This window comes from Salmo salar, chromosome ssa25 (genome assembly GCF_905237065.1).
Source record: "Salmo salar chromosome ssa25, Ssal_v3.1, whole genome shotgun sequence".
NCBI lineage: Eukaryota > Metazoa > Chordata > Actinopteri > Salmoniformes > Salmonidae > Salmo > Salmo salar.
The window spans coordinates 51,695,968-51,720,967 of record NC_059466.1 but is presented as its reverse complement, the minus strand read 5'-3'; the positions used below and the strand labels follow the sequence as shown (position 1 = coordinate 51,720,967).

The 25,000-nt window shown below is 45.7% G+C and overlaps 1 protein-coding gene across 1 annotated transcript in view; it reads right to left on the bottom strand.

Moving 5' to 3' along the window:
• Window positions 1–25,000, bottom strand: part of LOC106586935 (neuropilin-2) — a 251,886-nt gene that overhangs the window by 83,462 nt on the left and 143,424 nt on the right. The window contains 2 exon segments of the mRNA XM_045707371.1: window positions 5,811–5,986; window positions 24,604–24,748. Coding sequence (XP_045563327.1) covers window positions 5,811–5,986; window positions 24,604–24,748 — 321 coding nt within the window.

Genomic DNA, 25,000 nt, shown 5'->3' with positions numbered 1-25,000 from the left:
CACATTGACTCTGTACCGGTACCCCCTGTATATAGCCCCCAGACATTGACTCTGTACCGGTACCCCCTGTATATAGCCTCCACATTGACTCTGTACCGGTACACCCTGTATATAGCCTCCACATTGACTCGGTACCGTAACACCCTGTATATAGCCTCCACATTGACTCTGTACCGGTACCCCCTGTATATAGCCTCCACATTGACTCTGTACCGGTACCCCCTGTATATAGCCTCCACATTGACTCTGTACCGGTACCCCCTGTATATAGCCTCCACATTGACTCTGTACCGTAACACCCTGTATGTAGCCTCCACATTGACTCTGTACCGGTACCCCCTGTATATAGCCTCCACATTGACTCAGTACCGGTACCCCCTGTATATAGCCTCCACATTGACTCTGTACCGGTACCCCCTGTATATAGCCTCCACATTGACTCTGTACCGGTACCCCCTGTATATAGCCTCCACATTGACTCTGTACCGGTACCCCCTGTATATAGCCTCCACATTGACTCTGTACCGGTACCCCCTGTATATAGCCTCCACATTGACTCTGTACCGGTACCCCCTGTATATAGCCTCCACATTGACTCTGTACCGGTACCCCCTGTATATAGCCTCCGCATTGACTCAGTACCGGTACCCCCTGTATATAGCCTCCACATTGACTCTGTACCGGTACCCCCTGTATATAGTCTCCACATTGACTCTGTACCGGTACCCCCTGTATATAGCCTCCACATTGACTCTATACCGGTACCCCTGTATATAGCCTCCACATTGACTCTGTACCGGTACCCCCTGTATATAGCCTCCACATTGACTCTCTACCGGTACCCCCTGTATATAGCCTCCACATTGACTCTGTACCGGTACCCCCTGTATATAGCCCCCAGACATTGACTCTGTACCGGTACCACCTGTATATAGCCTCCACATTGACTCTGTACCGGTACACCCTGTATATAGCCTCCACATTGACTCTGTACCGGTACCCCCTGTATATAGCCTCCACATTGACTCTGTACCGGTACCCCCTGTATATAGCCTCCACATTGACTCGGTACCGTAACACCCTGTATATAGCCTCCACATTGACTCTGTACCGGTACCCCCTGTATATAGCCTCCACATTGACTCTGTACCGGTACCCCCTGTATATAGCCTCCACATTGACTCTATACCGGTACCCCCTGTATATAGCCTCCACATTGACTCTGTACCGGTACCCCCTGTATATAGCCCCCAGACATTGACTCTGTACCGGTACCCCCTGTATATAGCCTCCACATTGACTCTATACCGGTACCCCCTGTATATAGCCTCCACATTGACTCTGTACCGGTACCCCCTGTATATAGCCTCCACATTGACTCTGTACTGGTACCCCCTGTATATAGCCTCCACATTGACTCTGTACCGGTACCCCCTGTATATAGCCCCCAGACATTGACTCTGTACCGGTACCCCCTGTATATAGCCTCCACATTGACTCTGTACCGGTACACCCTGTATATAGCCTCCACATTGACTCGGTACCGTAACACCCTGTATATAGCCTCCACATTGACTCTGTACCGGTACCCCCTGTATATAGCCTCCACATTGACTCTGTACCGGTACCCCCTGTATATAGCCTCCACATTGACTCTGTACCGGTACCCCCTGTATATAGCCTCCACATTGACTCTGTACCGTAACACCCTGTATGTAGCCTCCACACTGACTCTGTACGGTACCCCCTGTATATAGCCTCCACATTGACTCAGTACCGGTACCCCCTGTATATAGCCTCCACATTGACTCTGTACCGGTACCCCCTGTATATAGCCTCCACATTGACTCTGTACCGGTACCCCCTGTATATAGCCTCCACATTGACTCTGTACCGGTACCCCCTGTATATAGCCTCCACATTGACTCTGTACCGGTACCCCCTGTATATAGCCTCCACATTGACTCTGTACCGGTACCCCCTGTATATAGCCTCCACATTGACTCTGTACCGGTACCCCCTGTATATAGCCTCCGCATTGACTCAGTACCGGTACCCCCTGTATATAGCCTCCACATTGACTCTGTACCGGTACCCCCTGTATATAGTCTCCACATTGACTCTGTACCAGTACCCCCTGTATATAGCCTCCACATTGACTCTGTACCGGTACCCCCCTGTATATAGCCTCCACATTGACTCTGTACCGGTACCCCCTGTATATAGCCTCCACATTGACTCTGTACTGGTACCCCCTGTATATAGCCTCCACATTGACTCTGTACCGGTACCCCCTGTATATAGCCTCCACATTGACTCTGTACTGGTACCCCCTGTATATAGCCTCCACATTGACTCTGTACCTGTACCCCCTGTATATAGCCTCCACATGACTCTGTACCGGTACCCCCTGTATATAGCCTCCACATTGACTCTGTACCGGTACCCCCTGTATATAGCCTCCACATTGACTCTGTACCGGTACCCCCTGTATATAGCCTCCACATTGACTCTGTACCGGTACCCCCTGTATATAGCCTCCACATTGACTCTGTACCGGTACCCCCTGTATATAGCCTCCACATTGACTCTGTACCGGTACCCCCTGTATATAGCCTCCACATTGAATCTGTACCGGTACCCCCTGTATATAGCCTCCACATTGACTCTGTACCGGTACCCTCTGTATATAGCCTCCACATTGACTCTGTACCGGTACCCCCTGTATATAGCCTCCACATTGACTCTGTACCGGTACCCCCTGTATATAGCCTCCACATTGACTCTGTACCGGTACCCCCTGTATATAGCCTCCACATTGACTCTGTACCGGTACCCCCCTGTATATAGCCTCCACATTGACTCTGTACCGGTACCCCCCCTGTATATAGTCTCCACATTGACTCTGTACCGGTACCCCCTGTATATAGTCTCCACATTGACTCTGTACCGGTACCCCCTGTATATAGCCTCCACATTGACTCTGTACCGGTACCCCCTGTATATAGCCTCCACATTGACTTTGTACCGGGTACCCCCTGTATATAGCCTCCACATTGACTCTGTACCGGTACCGCCTGTATATAGCCTCCACATTGACTCTGTACCGGTACCCCCTGTATATAGCCTCCACATTGACTCTGTACCGGTACCCCCTGTATATAGCCTCCACATTGACTCTGTACCGTAATACCCTGTATATAGCCTCCACATTGACTCTGTACCGGTACCCCCTGTATATAGCCTCCACATTGACTCTGTACCGTAATACCCTGTATATAGCCTCCACATTGACTCTGTACCGGTACCCCCTGTATATAGCCTCCACATTGACTCTGTACCGGTACCCTCTGTATATAGCCTCCACATTGACTCTGTACCGGTACCCCCTGTATATAGCCTCCACATTGACTCTGTACCGGTACCCCCTGTATATAGCCTCCACATTGACTCTGTACCGGTACCCCCTGTATATAGCCTCCACATTGACTCTGTACCGGTACCCCCTGTATATAGCCTCCACATTGACTCTGTACCGGTACCCCCTGTATATTTATATTTCACTGTAAGGTCTACTACACCTGTTGTATTCAGCATTTCACTGAGAGTTCTACTACACCTGTTGTATTCAGCATTTCACTGTGAGGTCTACTACACCTGTTGTATTCAGCATTTCACTGTAAGGTCTACTACACCTGTTGTATTCAGCATTTCACTGTGAGGTCTACTACACCTGTTGTATTCAGCATTTCACTGTGAGGTCTACTACACCTGTTGTATTCAGCATTTCACTGTGAGGTCTACTACACCTGTTGTATTCAGCATTTCACTGTGAGGTCTACTACACCTGTTGTATTCAGCATTTCACTGTGAGATCTACCACACCTGTTGTATTCAGCATTTCACTTTGAGGTCTACTACACCTGTTGTATTCAGCATTTCACTGTGAGGTCTACTACACCTGTTGTATTCAGCATTTCACTGTGAGGTCTACTACACCTGTTGTATTCAGCATTTCACTGTGAGGTCTACTACACCTGTTGTATTCAGCATTTCACTGTGAGGTCTACTACACCTGTTGTATTCAGCATTTCACTGTAAGGTCTACTACACCTGTTGTATTCAGCATTTCACTGTGAGGTCTACTACACCTGTTGTATTCAGCATTTCACTGTGAGGTCTACTACACCTGTTGTATTCAGCATTTCACTGTAAGGTCTACTACACCTGTTGTATTCAGCATTTCACTGTAAGGTCTACTACACCTGTTGTATTCAGCATTTCACTGTAAGGTCTACTACACCTGTTGTATTCAGCATTTCACTGTGAGGTCTACTACACCTGTTGTATTCAGCATTTCACTGTGAGGTCTACTACACCTGTTGTATTCAGCATTTCACTGTGAGGTCTACTACACCTGTTGTATTCAGCATTTCACTGTGAGGTCTACTACACCTGTTGTATTCAGCATTTCACTGTGAGGTCTACTACACCTGTTGTATTCAGCATTTCACTGTGAGGTCTACTACACCTGTTGTATTCAGCATTTCACTGTGAGGTCTACTACACCTGTTGTATTCAGCATTTCACTGTGAGGTCTACTACACCTGTTGTATTCAGCATTTCACTGTGAGGTCTACTACACCTGTTGTATTCAGCATTTCACTGTGAGGTCTACTACACCTGTTGTATTCAGCATTTCACTGTGAGGTCTACTACACCTGTTGTATTCAGCATTTCACTGTGAGGTCTACTACACCTGTTGTATTCAGCATTTCACTGTAAGGTCTACTACACCTGTTGTATTCAGCATTTCACTGTAAGGTCTACTACACCTGTTGTATTCAGCATTTCACTGTAAGGTCTACTACACCTGTTGTATTCAGCATTTCACTGTGAGGTCTACTACACCTGTTGTATTCAGCATTTCACTGTGAGGTCTACTACACCTGTTGTATTCAGCATTTCACTGTGAGGTCTACTACACCTGTTGTATTAAGCATTTCACTGTGAGGTCTACTACACCTGTTGTATTCAGCATTTCACTGTGAGGTCTACTACACCTGTTGTATTCAGCATTTCACTGTGAGGTCTACTACACCTGTTGTATTCAGCATTTCACTGTGAGGTCTACTACACCTGTTGTATTCAGCATTTCACTGTAAGGTCTACTACACCTGTTGTATTCAGCATTTCACTGTGAGGTCTACTACACCTGTTGTATTCAGCATTTCACTGTGAGGTCTACTACACCTGTTGTATTAAGCATTTCACTGTGAGGTCTACTACACCTGTTGTATTCAGCATTTCACTGTGAGGTCTACTACACCTGTTGTATTCAGCATTTCACTGTGAGGTCTACTACACCTGTTGTATTCAGCATTTCACTGTGAGGTCTACTACACCTGTTGTATTCAGCATTTCACTGTAAGGTCTACTACACCTGTTGTGTTCAGCATTTCACTGTGAGGTCTACTACACCTGTTGTATTCAGCATTTCACTGTGAGGTCTACTACACCTGTTGTATTCAGCATTTCACTGTGAGGTCTACTACACCTGTTGTATTCAGGTGACAAATACAATTTTATTTGATACGAAGCTGAGTTTTCAAACATGATTTAAAAACCTCATCTGCAGCCTCAAAAGAAGAAATACATTATTTGTGAAATAGGTTTTTTTTTTAAGAGAGAGACACAGACAAACAGTTTTTCCTTGTTTTGAAAAAAGAGAAAAGAGGATTTAGTGGGTTTTAGTTCTTTCTGGATTCCAATTAGAGATGACATCACAGAGAAAGAGGACAGGGTTCTACCTGGAGCCACTCCTCCCCGGCCAGAGGCTGAGTTGGGCTGGGGAACCATCCCGACCTGCTGGCTACCAGCCTCGCTGTCCCCATGGCGCCGTGAATATCTCTCATGGAGGACGCTGTGATCTGGGAATCGGGCAGCAGGCCCGACAGCATCCCTTGCATCTCAGAACATGGAGCGTCTGGAAGGAGAGAATTGTATTGTATTTATTTATTTATTTAATATACATTTAGGGTCAGTTTCCCCGGGACACAGATAAAGCTTAGTCCTGGACAATGGAGAATATCCAACGTTTTAGTCCAGGTTTTATTTGCCCGGAAACCGACCCATTCAGTTTGCTCGGCCATTTGAGTACAGCAATAAATCTCATAAGTCAGACAACTTAGTTGATATTATATGGGCACAGAATGGACAGCTAGGGCAACACTGGCAGTATATTTTGTACTAGGAGGGAAGGTTAAGAAGGGGGAAGGGGAGGGAGGGAGGGAACAGAAGGGGGGAGGGGAGGGAGGGAACAGAAGGGGGGGAGGGGAGGGAGGGAACAGAAGGGGGGGAGGGGAGGGAGGGAACAGAAGGGGGGGGGTAGGGAGGGGAGGGAACAGAAGGGGAGGGGGGGGGGAACAGAAGGGGGGAGGGAGAGGGGGGGAACAGAAGGGAGGAACGGCGAGGAGAGAGAAAGACAAGAGAGAGTGCTGATTGAGCATTGAGGAAGATTGACAAGGACATTTCAGGGCTTTTGTGAAATCAATGTTTCATGTAGTTTCATGTCTCAGCAGTCGACTACAACAGTAAATAATGAAACTACTAACACAAGCCTACTCTTTGTCGAGGTCTCAAATGGTACCCTTTGCCCTGTTTATGTGCACTTCTTTCCACCAGGGCGCATAGGGCTACGGTCAGAAATAGTGCCCTACATAGGGGACAAGGTGACATTTTGTTGGCATATCCAAGTGACTTTATTACTATCATTTGTGTGTGTGTGGATCTTTAAGAGAAGACAGTGGGAGACATTTTGACTGCAGGATACTAGCTAGGTAGAAGACAGTGGGAGACATTTTGACTGCAGGATACTAGCTAGGTAGAAGACAGAGACATTTTGACTGCAGGATACTAGCTAGGTAGAAGACAGAGACATTTTGACTGCAGGATACTGGCTAGGTAGAGAAGACAGCGGGAGACATTTTGACTGCAGGATACTAGCTAGGTAGAGAAGACAGTGGGAGACATTTTGACTGCAGGATACTAGCTAGGTAGAAGACAGTGGGAGACATTTTGACTGCAGGATACTAGCTAGGTAGAGAAGACAGTGGGAGACATTTTGACTGCAGGATACTAGCTAGGTAGAAGACAGTGGGAGACATTTTGACTGCAGGATACTAGCTAGGTAGAGAAGACAGTGGGAAACATTTTGACTGCAGGATACTAGCTAGGTAGAGAAGACAGCGGGAGACATTTTGACTGCAGGATACTAGCTAGGTAGAGAAGACAGTAGGAGACATTTTGACTGCAGGATACTAGCTAGGTAGAGAAGACAGAGGGAGACATTTTGACTGCAGGATACTAGCTAGGTAGAAGACAGTAGGATACATTTTGACTGCAGGTTACTAGCTAGGTAGAGAAGACAGTGGGAGACATTTTGACTGCAGGATACTAGCTAGGTAGAGAAGACAGTGGGAGACATTTTGACTGCAGGATACTAGCTAGGTAGAGAAGACAGTGGGAGACATTTTGACTGCAGGATACTAGCTAGGTAGAGAAGACAGAGGGAGACATTTTGACTGCAGGATACTAGCTAGGTAGAGAAGACAGTGGGAGACATTTTGACTGCAGGATACTAGCTAGGTAGAGAAGACAGAGGGAGACATTTTGACTGCAGGATACTAGCTAGGAAGAGAAGACAGTGGGAGACATTTTGACTGCGGGATACTAGCTAGGTAGAGAAGACAGTGGGAGACATTTTGACTGCAGGATACTAGCTAGGTAGAAGACAGTGGGAGACATTTTGACTGCAGGATACTGGCTAGGTAGAGAAGACAGTGGGAGACATTTTGACTGCAGGATACTGGCTAGGTAGAGAAGTCAGCGGGAGACATTTTGACTGCAGGATACTAGCTAGGTAGAGAAGACAGCGGGAGACATTTTGACTGCAGGATACAAGCTAGGTAGAGAAGACAGTGGGAGACATTTTGACTGCAGGATACTAGCTAGGTAGAGAAGACAGTGGGAGACATTTTGACTGCAGGATACTAGCTAGGTAGAGAAGACAGAGGGAGACATTTTGACTGCAGGATACAAGCTAGGTAGAGAAGACAGAGGGAGACATTTTGACTGCAGGATACTGGCTAGGTAGAAGACAGTGGGAGACATTTTGACTGCAGGATACTGGCTAGGTAGAGAAGACAGTGGGAGACATTTTGACTGCAGGATACTGGCTAGGTAGAGAAGTCAGCGGGAGACATTTTGACTGCAGGATACTAGCTAGGTAGAGAAGACAGCGGGAGACATTTTGACTGCAGGATACAAGCTAGGTAGAGAAGACAGTGGGAGACATTTTGACTGCAGGATACAAGCTAGGTAGAGAAGACAGTGGGAGACATTTTGACTGCAGGATACTAGCTAGGTAGAAGACAGAGGGAGACATTTTGACTGCAGGATACTAGCTAGGTAGAGAAGACAGAGGGAGACATTTTGACTGCAGGATACTAGCTAGGTAGAGAAGACAGTGGGAGACATTTTGACTGCAGGATACTGGCTAGGTAGAGAAGACAGTGGGAGACATTTTGACTGCAGGATACTAGCTAGGTAGAGAAGACAGAGGGAGACATTTTGACTGCAGGATACTGGCTAGGTAGAGAAGACAGAGGGAGACATTTTGACTGCAGGATACTAGCTAGGAAGAGAAGACAGTGGGAGACATTTTGACTGCGGGATACTAGCTAGGTAGAAGACAGTGGGAGACATTTTGACTGCAGGATACTAGCTAGGTAGAAGACAGTGGGAGACATTTTGACTGCAGGATACTAGCTAGGTAGAGAAGACAGTGGGAGACATTTTGACTGCAGGATACTGGCTAGGTAGAGAAGACAGTGGGAGACATTTTGACTGCAGGATACAAGCTAGGTAGAGAAGACAGAGGGAGACATTTTGACTGCAGGATACTAGCTAGGTAGAGAAGACAGTGGGAGACATTTTGACTGCAGGATACTGGCTAGGTAGAGAAGACAGTGGGAGACATTTTGACTGCAGGATACAAGCTAGGTAGAGAAGACAGTGGGAGACATTTTGACTGCAGGATACAAGCTAGGTAGAGAAGACAGTGGGAGACATTTTGACTGCAGGATACAAGCTAGGTAGAGAAGACAGAGGGAGACATTTTGACTGCAGGATACTAGCTAGGTAGAGAAGACAGAGGGAGACATTTTGAATGCAGGATACTAGCTAGGTAGAGAAGACAGAGGGAGACATTTTGAATGCAGGATACTAGCTAGGTAGAGAAGACAGAGGGAGACATTTTGAATGCAGGATACTAGCTAGGTAGAAGACAGAGACATTTTGACTGCAGGATACTAGCTAGGTAGAGAAGACAGAGGGAGACATTTTGACTGCAGGATACTAGCTAGGTAGAGAAGACAGAGGGAGACATTTTGACTGCAGGATACTAGCTAGGTAGAGAAGACAGTGGGAGACATTTTGACTGCAGGATACTAGCTAGGTAGAGAAGACAGAGGGAGACATTTTGACTGCAGGATACAAGCTAGGTAGAGAAGACAGAGGGAGACATTTTGACTGCAGGATACAAGCTAGGTAGAAGACAGAGGGAGACATTTTGACTGCAGGATACTAGCTAGGTAGAGAAGACAGAGGGAGACATTTTGACTGCAGGATACTAGCTAGGTAGAAGACAGAGGGAGACATTTTGACTGCAGGATACTAGCTAGGTAGAGAAGACAGAGGGAGACATTTTGACTGCAGGATACAAGCTAGGTAGAAGACAGAGGGAGACATTTTGACTGCAGGATACAAGCTAGGTAGAGAAGACAGAGGGAGACATTTTGACTGCAGGATACAAGCTAGGTAGAGAACAGACTACAGGAACAGAAACAGTGGGAGATGGAAAGAGAAGAGAACTGCCCTTTACCTAAAAGAGAGAGAGAGAGAGAGAGCAGATCAGATCCCACACACTCCCACAGCGTTCTGTACTAATGCTGGGTGAACAAAGAGCTTTTCCCTTCCTCGCACAAGTGTGAAAATTAAAAAGAGATATGGAAAAGCTAGATATGGCAGACATGGAGGGATGGAGAAAGGAGAGCAAGACAGAGAGAGAGAGAGAGAGAGAGAGAGAGAGAGAGAGACAGAAAGAGAGAGAGAGAGAGACAGAGACAGAGAGAGAGAGAAAGAGAGACAGAGAGAGAGAGAGCGAGACAGGGAGAGAGAGAGAGACAGAGAGACAGAGAGACAGAGACAGAGAGAGAGAGAGAGAGAGAGAGAGAGAGAGACAGAGAGAGAGACAGAAAGAGAGAGAGACAGAGAGAGAGAGAGAGAGAGAGAGAGAGAGAGAGAGAGAGAGAGAGAGAGAGAGAGAGAAGAGAGACAGAGAGAGAGAGCGAGACAGGGAGAGAGAGCGAGACAGGGAGAGAGAGAGAGACAGAGAGACAGAGAGACAGAGACAGAGAGAGAGAGAGAGAGAGAGAGAGAGAGAGAGAGAGAGAGAGAGAGAGAGAGAGAGAGAGAGACAGGGGGAGAGAGCGAGACAGGGAGAGAGAGAGAGACAGAGAGACAGAGAGACAGAGAGACAGAGAGACAGAGAGACAGAGAGAGAGAGAGAGAGAGAGAGAGAGAGACAGGGAGAGAGAGCGAGACAGGGAGAGAGAGAGAGACAGAGAGACAGAGAGACAGAGACAGAGAGAGAGAGAGAGAGAGAGAGAGAGAGAGAGGAACACTACCTGATCTAACAAGCACACGAGGGGACAGCTTTATTACAGGCCATACTGTTTCTAACTGTCTTAATCTCCCCCATAGAAACAACAGTGACAGCACCGTCAACAAAAACGGAAGGGATCTGTTGCAGCTCTGTAGAAGTCTGGGTCTGTACTTTGTCAATGGTAGGTTACGGGGGGACTCTTTGGGGAGATTCACCTATTGCTCACCTCTTGGCCACAGTACAGTAGACTATATGATCACAGACACTGACCCCTTTCTCTCTCAGCTCATTCACTGTCAAGCCACTAACACCTCTGTCTGATCACAGCCAAATTACGTTGTTCCTCAAAAGAACAGACATGGAAACAACCACACATTCACAGCCCAGTAAGCTGTACAACATCAGAAATTCATACAGATGGGCCCAAAACAGCACAGAAGAATACCAGAAAGCAACCTGGAACCAAAATATCCAAACACTCTTAGATAACTTTCTGGATACCACATTCACTCACAGTAAAGAAGGCATCAATCTAGCAGTAAAAAACATCAACTATATATTCAGGCAAACGGCAAAAGAAGCACAATTGAAATTGATAAAAAACAAAACTAAAAAAATCGCAGATGACAACTGGTTTGATGCAGATTGTAAAATTATAAGGAAAAACCTTAGAACACTATCCAACCAAAAGCACAGAGACCCAAATAATGGTGAACTACGCCTTCATTACTGTGAGACTTTAAAACTCTATAAACGTACACTCAGAACCCAAACAGCACAGTACAACAGCAAGCAGCTGGCACTAATTGAGGAGTCCATAAACACAAACAACTTTTGGCAAAATTGGAAAAAACTAAAAAAATCTAAACAAGAGGAATTAGCAATACAAAATGGTGACGTATGGACGACCCATTTCAAAACACTCTACAACACCGTTCAAATTGACACAAACGCAGAACAACGCCAAATCCATGAGAAGTTGAATGGATTAGAAAAAGCTATAAAGGACAATCAAAACCCATTGGACTCCCCAATTACTGACCAGGAGCTCTATAAGAAACTTCAGGCCCTCAAATTTAAAAAGCGGACCTGATGGCATCCTAAATGAGATGCTCAAACTCACTAGTGCAACATTTCAATTGGCTATATTAAAACTGTTTAATTTGATCCTGAGTGTAGGTTATTTCCCTGACATCTGGAATCAAGGACTCATAACCCCAATCTTTAAGAACGGAGACAAATTTGACCCTAACAATTACAGAGGCATTTGTGTGAACAGTAACCTGGGGAAGGTTGTCTGTATTATTATACATGTAAGAGTTCTAAACTTCCTTAATAAGCACAATGTCTTGAGTAAAAGCCAAATTGGATTTATACCAAAACATCGCACAACTGATCATATTTACACCTTACACACCCTGATAGATAAACATGTCCACCAAAATAATACCAAAATATACGCTTGCTTTATCGACTTCCAAAAAGCATTTGATTCTATTTGGCATACAGGACTGTTCTACAAAGTTATTGAAAGTGGTGTAGGGGGAAAAACATATGACATAATTAAATCAATGTATACTGGCAATACGTGCAGAATCAAAATTGGTAAGAAAAGAACAGAATTCTTTAACCAGGGGCGGGGCCTTCGTCAGGGTTGCAATCTGAGCCCTGCACTCTTCAATATTTACATTAACGAATTGGCCACTATTCTAGAAAAATCCTCAGCCCCTGGTGTTAGTCTCCACAATTCAGAAGTTAAATGCCTACTCTTCGCAGATGACCTATGCCTGATGTCACCCACAGCACCTGGCCTACAGCAGAGCCTGGACCTGCTAGAGCGGTACTGCCAGACCTGGGCCCTGGCAGTAAACCCCAAAAAGACTAAAATAATGATTTTCCAGAGAAGATCCAGATCTCAGGGAATTAGACCAAAGTTCTCAATTGGTACAAAATATATAGAGTACTGTACACACTACAATTACTTAGGTTTAAAAATAAGCTCAACTGGACACCTTAATGAGGCAGTGAATGAACTGAGAGAGAAAGCACGCAGGGCATTCTACGCCATTAAAAACAAATTCAAATTGAAATACCTATTAAAATTTGGCTAAAACTAATTGAATATGTCATTGAACCAATTGCACTTTATGGCAGCGAGGTGTGGGGTCCACTTGCAAAACAAGATTTCATCAAATGGGACAAACACCCCATTGAAACCCTACATGCAGAGTTCTGTAAGATTCTCCTACGTGTCCAGAGGAAAACTACAAACAATGCATGCAGGGCAGAATTAGGCCAATATCCACTAATAATAAAAACTCAAAAAAGAGCAATTAAGTTTTGGAAACATCTAAAATACAGTGACCCCCTCTCATATCATTACCAAGCCCTGCAATGCCAAGAGCTGAGCAAAGAAAAGAGTCCCCTCATCCAGCTGGTCCTGGGGCTGAGTTCACTAACCTGTTCTACTAACACACTGAAGCCTCAGGACCATCATCCAGCTGGTCCTGGGGCTGAGCTCACTAACCTGTTCTACTAACACACTGAAGCCTCAGGACCCTCATCCAGCTGGTCCTGGGGCTGAGTTCACAGACCTGTTCTACTAACACACTGAAGCCTCAGGACCCTCATCCAGCTGGTCCTGGGGCTGAGTTCACAAACCTGTTCTACTAACACACTGAAGCCTCAGGACCAGAACATCCAATCAATCAGAATAAACCAAATTACAACACAGTCAAAACAAAACTACATTGTTTATTGGGAAACACAAGCACAAACACAAAGCAAAATGCAGTGCTATCTGGCCCTAAATCGACAGTACACTATGGCTAAATATTTGACCATGGTTACTGATCAAAACCTTAGAAAAACCTTGACAAAGTATAGGCTCAGTGAGCACAGCCTTGCCATTGAAAAGGGTAGACACAGGAAAACCTGGCTCCCTGTAGAGGAAAGGCTGTGCAACCACTGCACCACAGCAGAACCTGAGACGGAGCTACATTTCCTGACAAAATGTCAAAAATATAAAACAATTAGAGAGTGTCATTTCCCCAAATTTGAAACCCTTATTCAAGGTTTCACAGACCTCTCTGATGAGGATAGGCTACCCGTCCTGTTGGGGGAGGACGCAGAGAGCTGTGGGTTGGCAGCGCACTACATTGCTGCCTGCCATAAGTTGAGGGACAGTGTCTGACAGACCAATAAACCTGCACATGTCCTCTACTGTATGATTATTGTTATTGTTCAATGTGTTGGTTATTTTGACCCTTGGTTATTGTTGTTACTGTTGTCCCGTTGACAATATTTGATTCTCATTTTTATTTATTTTTATATTGTAAATATCCAAAATAAGCTTTGGCAATATGTATATTATTACGTCATGCCAATAAAGCGAATTGAATTGAATTGAATTGAGAGAGAGAGAGAGACAGAGAGAGAGAGAGAGAGAGAGAGAGAAAGAGAGACAGAGAGAGAGAGAGCGAGACAGGGAGAGAGAGCGAGACAGGGAGAGAGAGCGAGACAGAGAGACAGAGAGACAGAGACAGAGACAGAGACAGAGAGAGAGAGAGACAGAGACAGAGACAGAGAGAGAGAGAGAGAGAGAGAGAGAGAGAGAGAGAGAGAGAGAGAGAGAGACAGCGACAGACAGAGAGAGAGAGACAGCGACAGAGGGAGATAGAGAGACAGAGGGAGATAGAGAGAGAGACAGAGGGAGATAGAGAGAGAGACAGAGGGAGATAGAGAGAGAGACAGCGACAGAGGGAGAGAGAGAGACAGCGACAGAGGGACTGAGAGAGAGAGACAGCGACAGAGGGAGATAGAGAGAGACTGAGAGAGAGAGACAGCGACAGAGGGAGATAGAGAGAGACTGAGAGAGAGAGACAGCTACAGAGAGACTGAGAGAGAGAGACTGAGAGAGAGAGACTGAGAGAGACAGCGACAGAGAGAGACAGCGACAGAGGGAGATAGAGAGAGAGAGACTGAGAGAGACAGCGACAGAGAGAGACAGCGACAGAGGGAGATAGAGAGAGACTGAGAGAGAGAGACAGAGAGAGAGACTGAGAGACAGCGACAGAGAGAGAGAGACAGAGAGACAGCGACAGAGGGAGATAGAGAGACAGAACCCATTGCCCTTTATGGTCTGTGGTCTGCTCAGCAACCAATAATTCACTAAATGGGACAAACAAGAGGAGACTATGCATGCAGAGTTCTGCAAAAATATCCTCTGTGTAGAACGTAAACCACCAAATAATGCATGCAGAGCAGAATTAGGCCGATACCCGCTAAGCAAGCTGGTCCTGGGTCTCTGTTCACCAACACAAACAGACCCTACAGAGCCCCAGGACAGCAACCCAATTAGACACCAACCAAATCATGACAAAACAAAAAGATAATTACTTGACACATTGGAAAGAATTAACAAAAAACTAGAATGCTATTCAAAAGCTAATTAATTTGTATTTTTCACATACACATGGTTAGCAGATAAGTAAACATTATTAAAGTGGCATTATTTATAGTGGATTGTATAAAGTGACTAGTGATCCATTTATTAAAGTGGCCAGTGATTCCGGGTCTGTATGTAGGCCAGCAGCCTCTCTGTGTTGGTGATGGCTGTTTAACAGTCTGATGGCCTGGAGATAGAAGCTGTTTTTCAGTTTCTCTGTCCCAGCTTTGATGCACCTGTACTGACCTCGCCTTCTGGATGGTAGCGGGGTGAACAGGCAGCGGCTCGGGTGGTTGTTGTCCTTGATGATCTTTTTGGCCTTCCTGTGACAGTCGGGTGGTGTAGGTGTCCTGGAGGGCAGGTAGTTTGTCCCCGGTGATGCGTTGTGCAGACCTCACTACCCTCTGGAGAGCCCTGCGGTTGTGGGTGGAGCAGCTGCCGTACCAGGCGGTGATACAGCCCGACAGGATGCTCTCGATTGTGCATCTGTAAAAGTTTGTGAGTGTTTTTGGTGACAAGTCGAATTTCTTCAGCCTCCTGAGGTTGAAGAGGCACTGATGCGCCTTCTTCACCAGGCTGTCTGTGTGGGTGGTCCATTTCAGATTGTCAGTGACATGTACGCCGAGGAACTTAAAGCTTTACACCTTCTCCACAGCTGTCCCGTCGATGTGGATAGGGGGCTGCTCCCTCTGCTGTTTCCTGAAGTCCACGATCAGCTCCTTCGTTTTGTTGGCGTTGAGGGAGAGGTTATTTTTCTGGCACCACTCCACCAGGGCTCTCACCTCCTCCCTGTAGGCCGACTCGTCGTTGTTGGTAATCAAGACTACCACTGTAGTGTCGTCTGCAAACTTGATGATTGAGTTGGAGGCGTGCATGGCCACGCAGTCGTGGGTGAACAGGGAGTACGGGAAGGGGCTGAGTACGCACCCTTGTGGGGACCCCCGTGTTGAGGATCAGTGAAGTAGAGATGTTGTTTCCTACCTTTACCACCTGGGGGCGGCCCGTCAGGAAGTCCAGGACCCAATTGCACAGGGCGGGGTTGAGACCCAGGGCCTCCAGCTTAATGATGAGCTTGGAGGGTACAATGGTGTTGAATTCTGAGCTGTATTCAGTGAACATTCTTACAGAGGTATTCCTCTTGTCCAGATGGGATAGGGCAGTGTGCAGGGCGATGGCATCGTCTGTGGACCTGTTGGGGTGGTAAGTGGGTCTAGGATCTCAGGTAAGGTGGAGGTGATATGATCCTTGACTAGTCTCTCAAAGCACTGGCACGGGGCGATAGTAATATAATATACTAATGGTTATATACTAATGGTAATATATACATGGTAATATACTAATGGTAATATACTAATGGTAATATACTAATGGTAATATACTAATGGTAATATATACATGGTAATATACTAATGGTAATATACTAATGGTAATATACTAATGGTAATATATACATGGTATTATACTAATGGTAATATACTAATGGTAATATACTAATGGTAATATATACATGGTAATATACTAATGGTAATATATACATGGTAATACACTAATGTGATATGATCCTTGACTAGTCTCTCAAAGCACTTCATGATGACAGAAGTGAGTGCTACGGGGCGAATAGTCATTTAGTTCAGTTATCTTTGCCTTCTTGGGAACAGGAACAATGGTGAACATCTTGAAGCAGGTGGGAACAGCAGACTGGGAGAGATTGAATATCTCCGTTAACACACCAGCCAGCTGGTCTGCACATGCTCCGAGGTGGCCGTCTGGGCCGGAAGCCTTGCGAGGGTTAACACATTTACATGTTTTACACACGTTGGCCACGAAGAAGGGGGGCAGTTTTTGTTAGCGGCCCTAAACAGAGAGGACACAGTAGCAAAACACCTGACCAATGTGACTGACCCAAACTTAAGGAAAGCTTTGACTATGTACAGACTCAGTGAGCATAGCCTTGCTATTGAGAAAGGCCGCCGTAGGCAGACCGGGCTCTCAAGAAAAGACAGGCTCGGTGCAACACTGCCCACAAAAATGAGGTGGAAACTGAGCTGCACTTCCTAACTTCCTGCCAAATGTATGACCATATTAGAGACACATATTTCCCTCAGATTACACAGATCCACAAAGAATTCGAAAACAAATCCAATTGTGATAAACTCCCATATCGACTGGGTGAAATACCACAGTGTTTCATCACAGCAGCAAGATGTGTGACCTGTTGCCACAAGAAAAGGTCAACCAGTGAAGAACAAACACCATTGTAAATACAACCCATATTTATGTTCATTTATTTTCCCTTTTGTACTTGAACTATTTGTACATCGTTACAACACTGTATATAGACACAATATGACATTTGTAATGCCTTAATTCTTTTGGAACTTCTGTATGTTAAATGTTTACTGTTTATTTTTATTGTTTATTTATCTACTTCACTTGCTTTGGCAATGATAACATATGTTTCCCTTGCCAATAACGCCCTTAAATTGAATTAAATTGAAATTGAGAGAGAGACAGAGAGAGAGAGAGGAAAGAGAGACAGAGAGAGAGAGAGAGGAGAGAGACAGAGAGAGAGACAGAGAAAGACGGAAAGAGAGAGAGACAGAGAGAGAGACAGAGAGAGAGAGAGAGAGAGAGAGAGAGAGAGAGAGAGAGAGAGAGAGAGAGAGAGAGACAGACAGAGAGGGGTTGGCCACTGTCTCATTTCCCTCAGAGTGCAGCCAGCCAGGCCCAGGGACACTAATATCTAATATATAGACACCAGCATCGTGTTGGTGCCATTTGTGTCAAGCCGGAGAGACGAGAGAGAGAGAGAGAGAGAGAGACGGAGAGAGCTTTCTGTCACTAAAAGCACATCTGTCCTTCTCAGTGTCGAAAAAAAATGCAGCAGATAGCAGTCTAATAGAATGATGATGGTGTGTGTGTGTGAGATGTTGGGGCTGACAGCATCTGAGCTAAACAGCCCATCTCCTTTCATGTGATGTGTGTGTGTGTGTGTGTGTGTGGGGGGGGGGGACAAAGGGAATTACACCCCCGCTAATCACTGTGGCACTATAAATAGACAAATCTAATTACAGCTAGCTAGCTCTTTTAGCGCCACAACATCTCTGATGATATGGCGCTGAGCGGTGGAGTGGAGACAGGCGTGGACAGAAAACAGACCGGGGGGACAGACAGGGGGTGACGACGGGACGACGGGCTGGATGGAATTACCCGCGTTACACTGTACGCCTGGTCTGTGTCTCTCTGTCAGAAGGCTGGGTTACAAAATCGCCAATAGACTGTCTTTTAGATTCGGCTTCCCTGTGATCAAACTAAGATTCAAATGGTATTCCTCTAGGCTTTTAGATATATATTTATAACATTTATATATTTTTTTATTTTACCTTTGTTTAAACTTGGCAAGTCAGTTAAAAAATAAAATATTATTTTACAATGACGGCCAAACCCAGGCTAAACCCTCCCCTAACCCGGACACCGCCCTATAAGACTACCGATCACGGCTGGTTGTGATACAGCCCGGCATCGAACCAGGTAGTGGGAGGGGGAGATAGTGGGAGGGGGAGAGAGTAGGAGGGGGAGAGAGTAGGAGGGGGAGAGAGTAGGAGGGGGAGATATTAGGAGGGGAGAGAGTGGGAGGGGGAGATAGTGGGAGGGGAGAGAGTGGGAGGGGGAGATAGTGGGAGGGGGAGAGAGTGGGAGGGGAGATAGTAGGAGGGGGAGAGAGTGGGAGGGGGAGATAGTAGGAGGGGGAGAGAGTGGGAGGGGAGATAGTAGGAGGGGAGAGAGTGGGAGGGGAGAGAGTGGGAGGGGGAGAGAGTGGGAGGGGAGATAGTAGGAGGGGGAGAGAGTGGGAGGGGAGAGAGTGGGAGGGGGAGAGAGTGGGAGGGGGAGATAGTAGGAGGGGGAGATAGTAGGAGGGGGAGATATTAGGAGGGGGAGAGAGTGGGAGGGGGAGATAGTGGGAGGGGAGATAGTAGGAGGGGAAAGAGTGGGAGGGGAGAGAGTGGGAGGGGAGAGAGTGGGAGGGGGAGATAGTAGGAGGGGAGATAGTAGGAGGGGAGAGAGTGGGAGGGGAGATAGTGGGAGGGAGAGAGAGTGGGAGGGGGAGATAGTGGGAGGGGAGATAGTGGGAGGGGGAGAGAGTGGGAGGGGGAGAGAGTGGGAGGGGGAGAGAGTGGGAGGGGAGATAGTAGGAGGGGGAGAGAGTGGGAGGGGAGAGAGTGGGAGGGGAGATAGTAGGAGGGGGAGATAGTAAGAGGGGGAGATAGTAAGAGGGGGAGATAGTAAGAGGGGGAGATAGTGGGAAGGGGAGATAGTGGGATATAGTACGAGGGGGAGATAGTAGGAGGGGAGATAATGGGAGATAGGTGGGAGATAGTAGGAGGGTGAGAGGGGGAGATAGTAGGAGGGGGAGAGAGTGGGAGGGGGAGATAGTAAGAGGGGGAGATAGTGGGAAGGGGAGATAGTGGGATATAGTACGAGGGGGAGATAGTAGGAGGGGAGATAATGGGAGATAGGTGGGAGATAGTAGGAGGGTGAGAGGGGGAGATAGTGGGAGGGGGAGATAGTAGGAGGGGGAGATAGTGGGAAGGGGAGATAGTGGGATATAGTACGAGGGGGAGATAGTAGGAGGGGAGATAATGGGAGATAGGTGGGAGATAGTAGGAGGGTGAGAGGGGGAGATAGTGGGAGGGGGAGATAGTAGGAGGGGGAGATAGTGGGAGGGGGAGAGAGTGGGAGGGGGAGAGAGTAGGAGGGGAGATAATGGGAGATAGGTGGGAGATAGTAGGAGATAGTTGTGCAATTGTGCACCGCCCTATGGAACACCCGGTCACAGCCGGCTGTGACACAGCCTGAGATCGAACCGGATCTGTAGTGACGCCTCAAGCACTGAGATACAGTGCCTTAGACGGCTGCGCCAATTGGCGCCAACTGGGAATACTTAAGTTAATGAGGTGTGAGATATTTAATTTTCAATACATTTGCAAACATTTCTAAAAAGCATGTTTTCACTATGGGGTATGTGTGTAGATGGGTGAGAAATTGTTTTATTTAATCCACGTTGAATTCATGCTGTAACACAACAGAAATGTTGAATAAGTGAAGGGGTTTGAATAACATATTCAAGATGGCTAGAAATATAGCTACGCTTTGTGCTCTTGTAGGAGGCGATCACTACTCCATTGATGACCTGAAATTAACTTTAACTGGTATAATAAGTCACTAAATAGCAAAGGATACGAACACATGTGCACAATTGGCTAAATGCGGCTCTCGCTTTGATCCCAAAACAAGCGCATCTGCCCGTGACCACTCGTGCCTGTCAATGCAATAGAATCCTTCGCCGATGCCGCTCTGCCTAAAACAAAACCTCTTGCATTGTTTTGCACACTAAGTCTTGCACAGATCGTTTGGTTTCGGTATGTTGCATTGAAAGGGGCTAATATTATGTTGATTCGATGACAATAACCCACAGAAGAGGGAAACGTTGACAGTGTTAACTAACGGGGAAAACTCTATAAAATGTTGTGCGTCTCTGAGCGGGCTGGTATTTATTCTGAGCGGGCTGGTATTTATTCTGGTATTTATTCTGAGCGGGCTGGTATTTATTCTGAGCGGGCTGGTATTTATTCTGCGTGGGCTGGTATTTATTCTGAGCGGGCTGGTATTTATTCTGCGTGGGCTGGTATTTTTTCTGAACGGGCTGGTATTTATTCTGCGCGGGCTGGTATTTATTCTGAGCGGGCTGGTATTTATTCTGAGCGGGCTGGTATTTATTCTGGTATTTATTCTGAGCGGGCTGGTATTTATTCTGAGTGGGCTGGTATTTATTCTGAGCGGGCTGGTATTTATTCTGAGCGGGCTGGTATTTATTCTGGTATTTATTCTGAGCGGGCTGGTATTTATTCTGAGTGGGCTGGTATTTATTCTGAGCGGGCTGGTATTTATTCTGAGCGGGCTGGTATTTATTCTGCGTGGGCTGGTATTTATTCTGAGAGGGCTGGTATTTATTCTGCGTGGGCTGGTATTTTTTCTGAACGGGCTGGTATTTATTCTGAGCGGGCTGGTATTTATTCTGAGCGGGCTGGTATTTATTCTGAGCGGGCTGGTATTTATTCTGAGAGGGCTGGTATTTATTCTGAACGGGCTGGTATTTTTTCTGAGAGGGCTGGTATTTATTCTGGTATTTATTCTGAGCGGGCTGGTATTTATTCTGAATGGGCTGGTATTTTTTCTGAGAGGGCTGGTATTTATTCTGGTATTTATTCTGAGCGGGCTGGTATTTATTCTGGTATTTATTCTGAGCGGGCTGGTATTTACTCTGGTATTTATTTTGAGCGGGCTGGTATTTATTCTGAGTGGGCTGGTATTTATTCTGAGCGGGCTGGTATTTATTCTGGTATTTATTCTGAGAGGGCTGGTATTTATTCTGAGTGGGCTGGTATTTATTCTGGTATTTATTCTGAGCGGGCTGGTATTTATTCTGGTATTTATTCTGAGCGGGCTGGTATTTATTCTGAGCGGGCTGCTATTTATTCTGGTATTTATTCTGAGCAGGCTGGTATTTATTCTGGTATTTATTCTGCGCGGGCTGGTATTTATACTGGTATTTATTCTAAGCGGGCTGGTATTTATTCTGGTATTTATTCTGAGCGGGCTGGTATTTATTCTGGTATTTATTCTGAGCGGGCTGGTATTTATTCTGGTATTTATTTTGAGCGGGCTGGTATTTATTCTGGTATTTATTCTGAGAGGGCTGGTATTTATTCTGCGCGGGTTGGTATTTATTCTGAGCGGGCTGGTATTTATTCTGGTATTTATTCTGAGCGGGCTGGTATTTATTCTGAGAGGGCTGGTATTTATTCTGAACGGGCTGGTATTTATTCTGAACGGGCTGGTATTTATTCTGAGCGGGCTGGTATTTATTCTGAGCGGGCTGGTATTTATTCTGGTATTTATTCGGAGCGGGCTGGTATTTACTCTGGTATTTATTCTGAGCGGGCTGGTATTTATTCTGCGCGGCTGGTATTTATTCTGAGCGGGCTGGTATTTACTCTGGTATTTATTCTGAGCGGGCTGGTATTTATTCTCAGAGGGCTGGTATTTATTCTCAGAGGGCTGGTATTTATTCTGAGTGGGCTGGTATTTATTCTGAGCGGGCTGGTATTTATTCTGGTATTTATTCTGAGCGGGCTGGTATTTATTCTGGTATTTATTCTGAGCGGGATGGTATTTATTCTGGTATTTATTCTGCGCGGGCTGGTATTTATTCTGAGCGGGCTGGTATTTATTCTGAGAGGGCTGGTATTTATTCTGCGCGGGCTGGTATTTATTCTGGTATTTATTCTGCGCGGGCTGGTATTTATTCTAAGCGGGCTGGTATTTATTCTGGTATTTATTCTGAGCGGGCTGGTATTTATTCTGCGCGGGCTGGTATTTATTCTGAGAGGGCTGGTATTTATTCTGGTATTTATTCTGAGCGGGCTGGTATTTATTCTGCGTGGGCTGGTATTTATTCTGAGAGGGCTGGTATTTATTCTGAGCGGGCTGGTATTTATTCTGAGTGGGCTGGTATTTATTCTGAGAGGGTTGGTATTTATTCTGCGCGGGCTGGTATTTATTCTGAGTGGGCTGGTATTTATTCTGCATGGCTGGTATTTATTCTGGTATTTATTCTGCGCTGCTGGTATTTATGCTGGTATTTATTCTGCGCGGCTGGTATTTATTCTGGTATTTATTCTGAGAGGGCTGGTTTTTAATCTGGTATTTATTCTGAGCGGGCTGGTATTTATTCTGAGCGGGCTGGTATTTATTCTGAGCGGGCTGGTATTTATTCTGGTATTTATTCTGAAAGGGCTGGTATTTATTCTGAGCGGGCTGGTATTTATTCTGAGAGGGCTGGTATTTATTCTGAGCGGGCTGGTATTTATTCTGAGCGGGCTGGTATTTATTCTGAGCGGGCTGGTATTTATTCTGCGAGGGCTGGTATTTATTCTGCGCGGGCTGGTATTTATTCTGAGAGGGCTGGTATTTATTCTGAGAGGGCTGGTATTTATTCTGCTATTTATTCTGCGTGGGCTGGTATTTATTCTGCGCGGCAGTCCCAGGGAGCTCGACCACACAGAGACGTATTTCAACCAGGAGGGAATGTGAGAAGCTTAATTAAAAATGTACAACACGTTTTATCAGGACATCGTCATCAACTGTATTTATTTATTTATTTATTTATTTATTTTGCTCCTTTGCATCCAATTATTTATATTTCTACTTTGCACTTTCTTCCACTGCAAATCTACCATTCCAGTGTTTTACTTGCTATATTGTATTTACTTTGTCACCATGGCCTTTATTGCCTTTACCTCCCTTATCTCACCTCATTTGCTCACATTGTATATTGATTTATTTTTCTACTGTATTATTGACTGTAGGTTTGTTTTACTCCATGTGTAACTCTGTGTTGTTGTATGTTGACGAACTGCTTTGCTTTATCTTGGCCAGGTTGCAGTTGTAAATGAGAACTTGTTCTTAACTAGCCTACCTGGTTAAATAAAGGTGAAATAAAATAAATAAAAATCAAGGGCGAAGAAAAAAACATGGGTAAAATAGAGTCTATCCTTAAGGTTAGGGTTAAGGTTAAGGTTTAGGGTTAAGGGTTAAGGGTTAAGGTTAAGGTTAGGGTTTAGGGTTAAGGTTAAGGTTAAGGTTAAGGTTAGGGTTTAGGGTTAAGGTTAAGGTTAAGGTTAAAGGTTAGGGTTTAGGGTTAGGGTTAAGGTTTAGGGTTAAGGTTAAGGTTAAGGTTAGGGTTTAGGGTTAAGGTTGGGTCAGTTGAGGTTAAGGTTAGGTTAAGGTTAGGGTTAGGGTTGGGTGGTAGGTGAGTTAGGTTGGGTTAGGGTTGAGGTTAGGGTTAAGGTTTAGGGTTAAGGTTTAGGTTAAGGTTAGGTTAAGGTTTAGAGTAAAGTTAGGGTTAGGGGGTTAATGTTAGGGTCAATGTTAGGGTTAGGGTGTAAGGTTTAGGGTTAGGTTGTAAGAGGTCAAGGTTTAGGGTTAAGGTTTAGGGTTAAGGTTTAGGCCAAGGTTTGAGGTAAAGGTCAGGGAAAGGTTAGGGTTAAGGTTAGGGTAATGTTAGGGTTGGCAGGCAGTTGGGTTAAGGTTAGGGTTAAGGTTAGGGTTAAGGTTAGGGTTACGGTTAGGGTTACGGTTAGTTGGTTAAGGTTAGGGTTAAGGTTTAGGGTTAAGGTTTAGGGTAAAGGTTAGGGTTAAGGTTAGGGTAAAGGTTAGGGTTAAGGTTAAGGTTTAGGGTTAAGGTTAGGGTTAAGGTTAGGGTTACGGTTTAGGGTTAAGGTTAGGGTTAAGGTTAAGGGAAAATAGGATTTTGAATGGGAATCAATTGTTGGCTTAGCTTGGATATAATAGAATAGGCTGTTCTTACCAGTGATCAGACAGCCGTAGAGCTCCAAGCGCAGGGCGATGCCTGTCTTCCAGGTCTGGGGTCTGATGCGTACAAAGCGGGCCAGAACGGGCTGGGGGATCCGATTCAGAACCACCTCGGTAGAGTCGGTGTTGGCATGGAACACCTGGGCACAGGAGAGAGACAGGGTCAATGAGACAGGTCCCGCTGGAAAATGTGTTTTTCATTCTGAAGTCCCCATTTGTTTTGTTTTTTTACTTAAATTAGAAATGTGTGTGTGTGTGTAGGTGTGTGTAGGTGTGTGTAGGTGTGTGTGTGTGTGTGTAGTTAAACAGATCTACAGGTGTCTGTCTGTCTGTCTGTCTGTCTGTCTGTCTGTCTGTCTGTCTGTCTGTCTGTCTGTCTGTCTGTCTGTCTG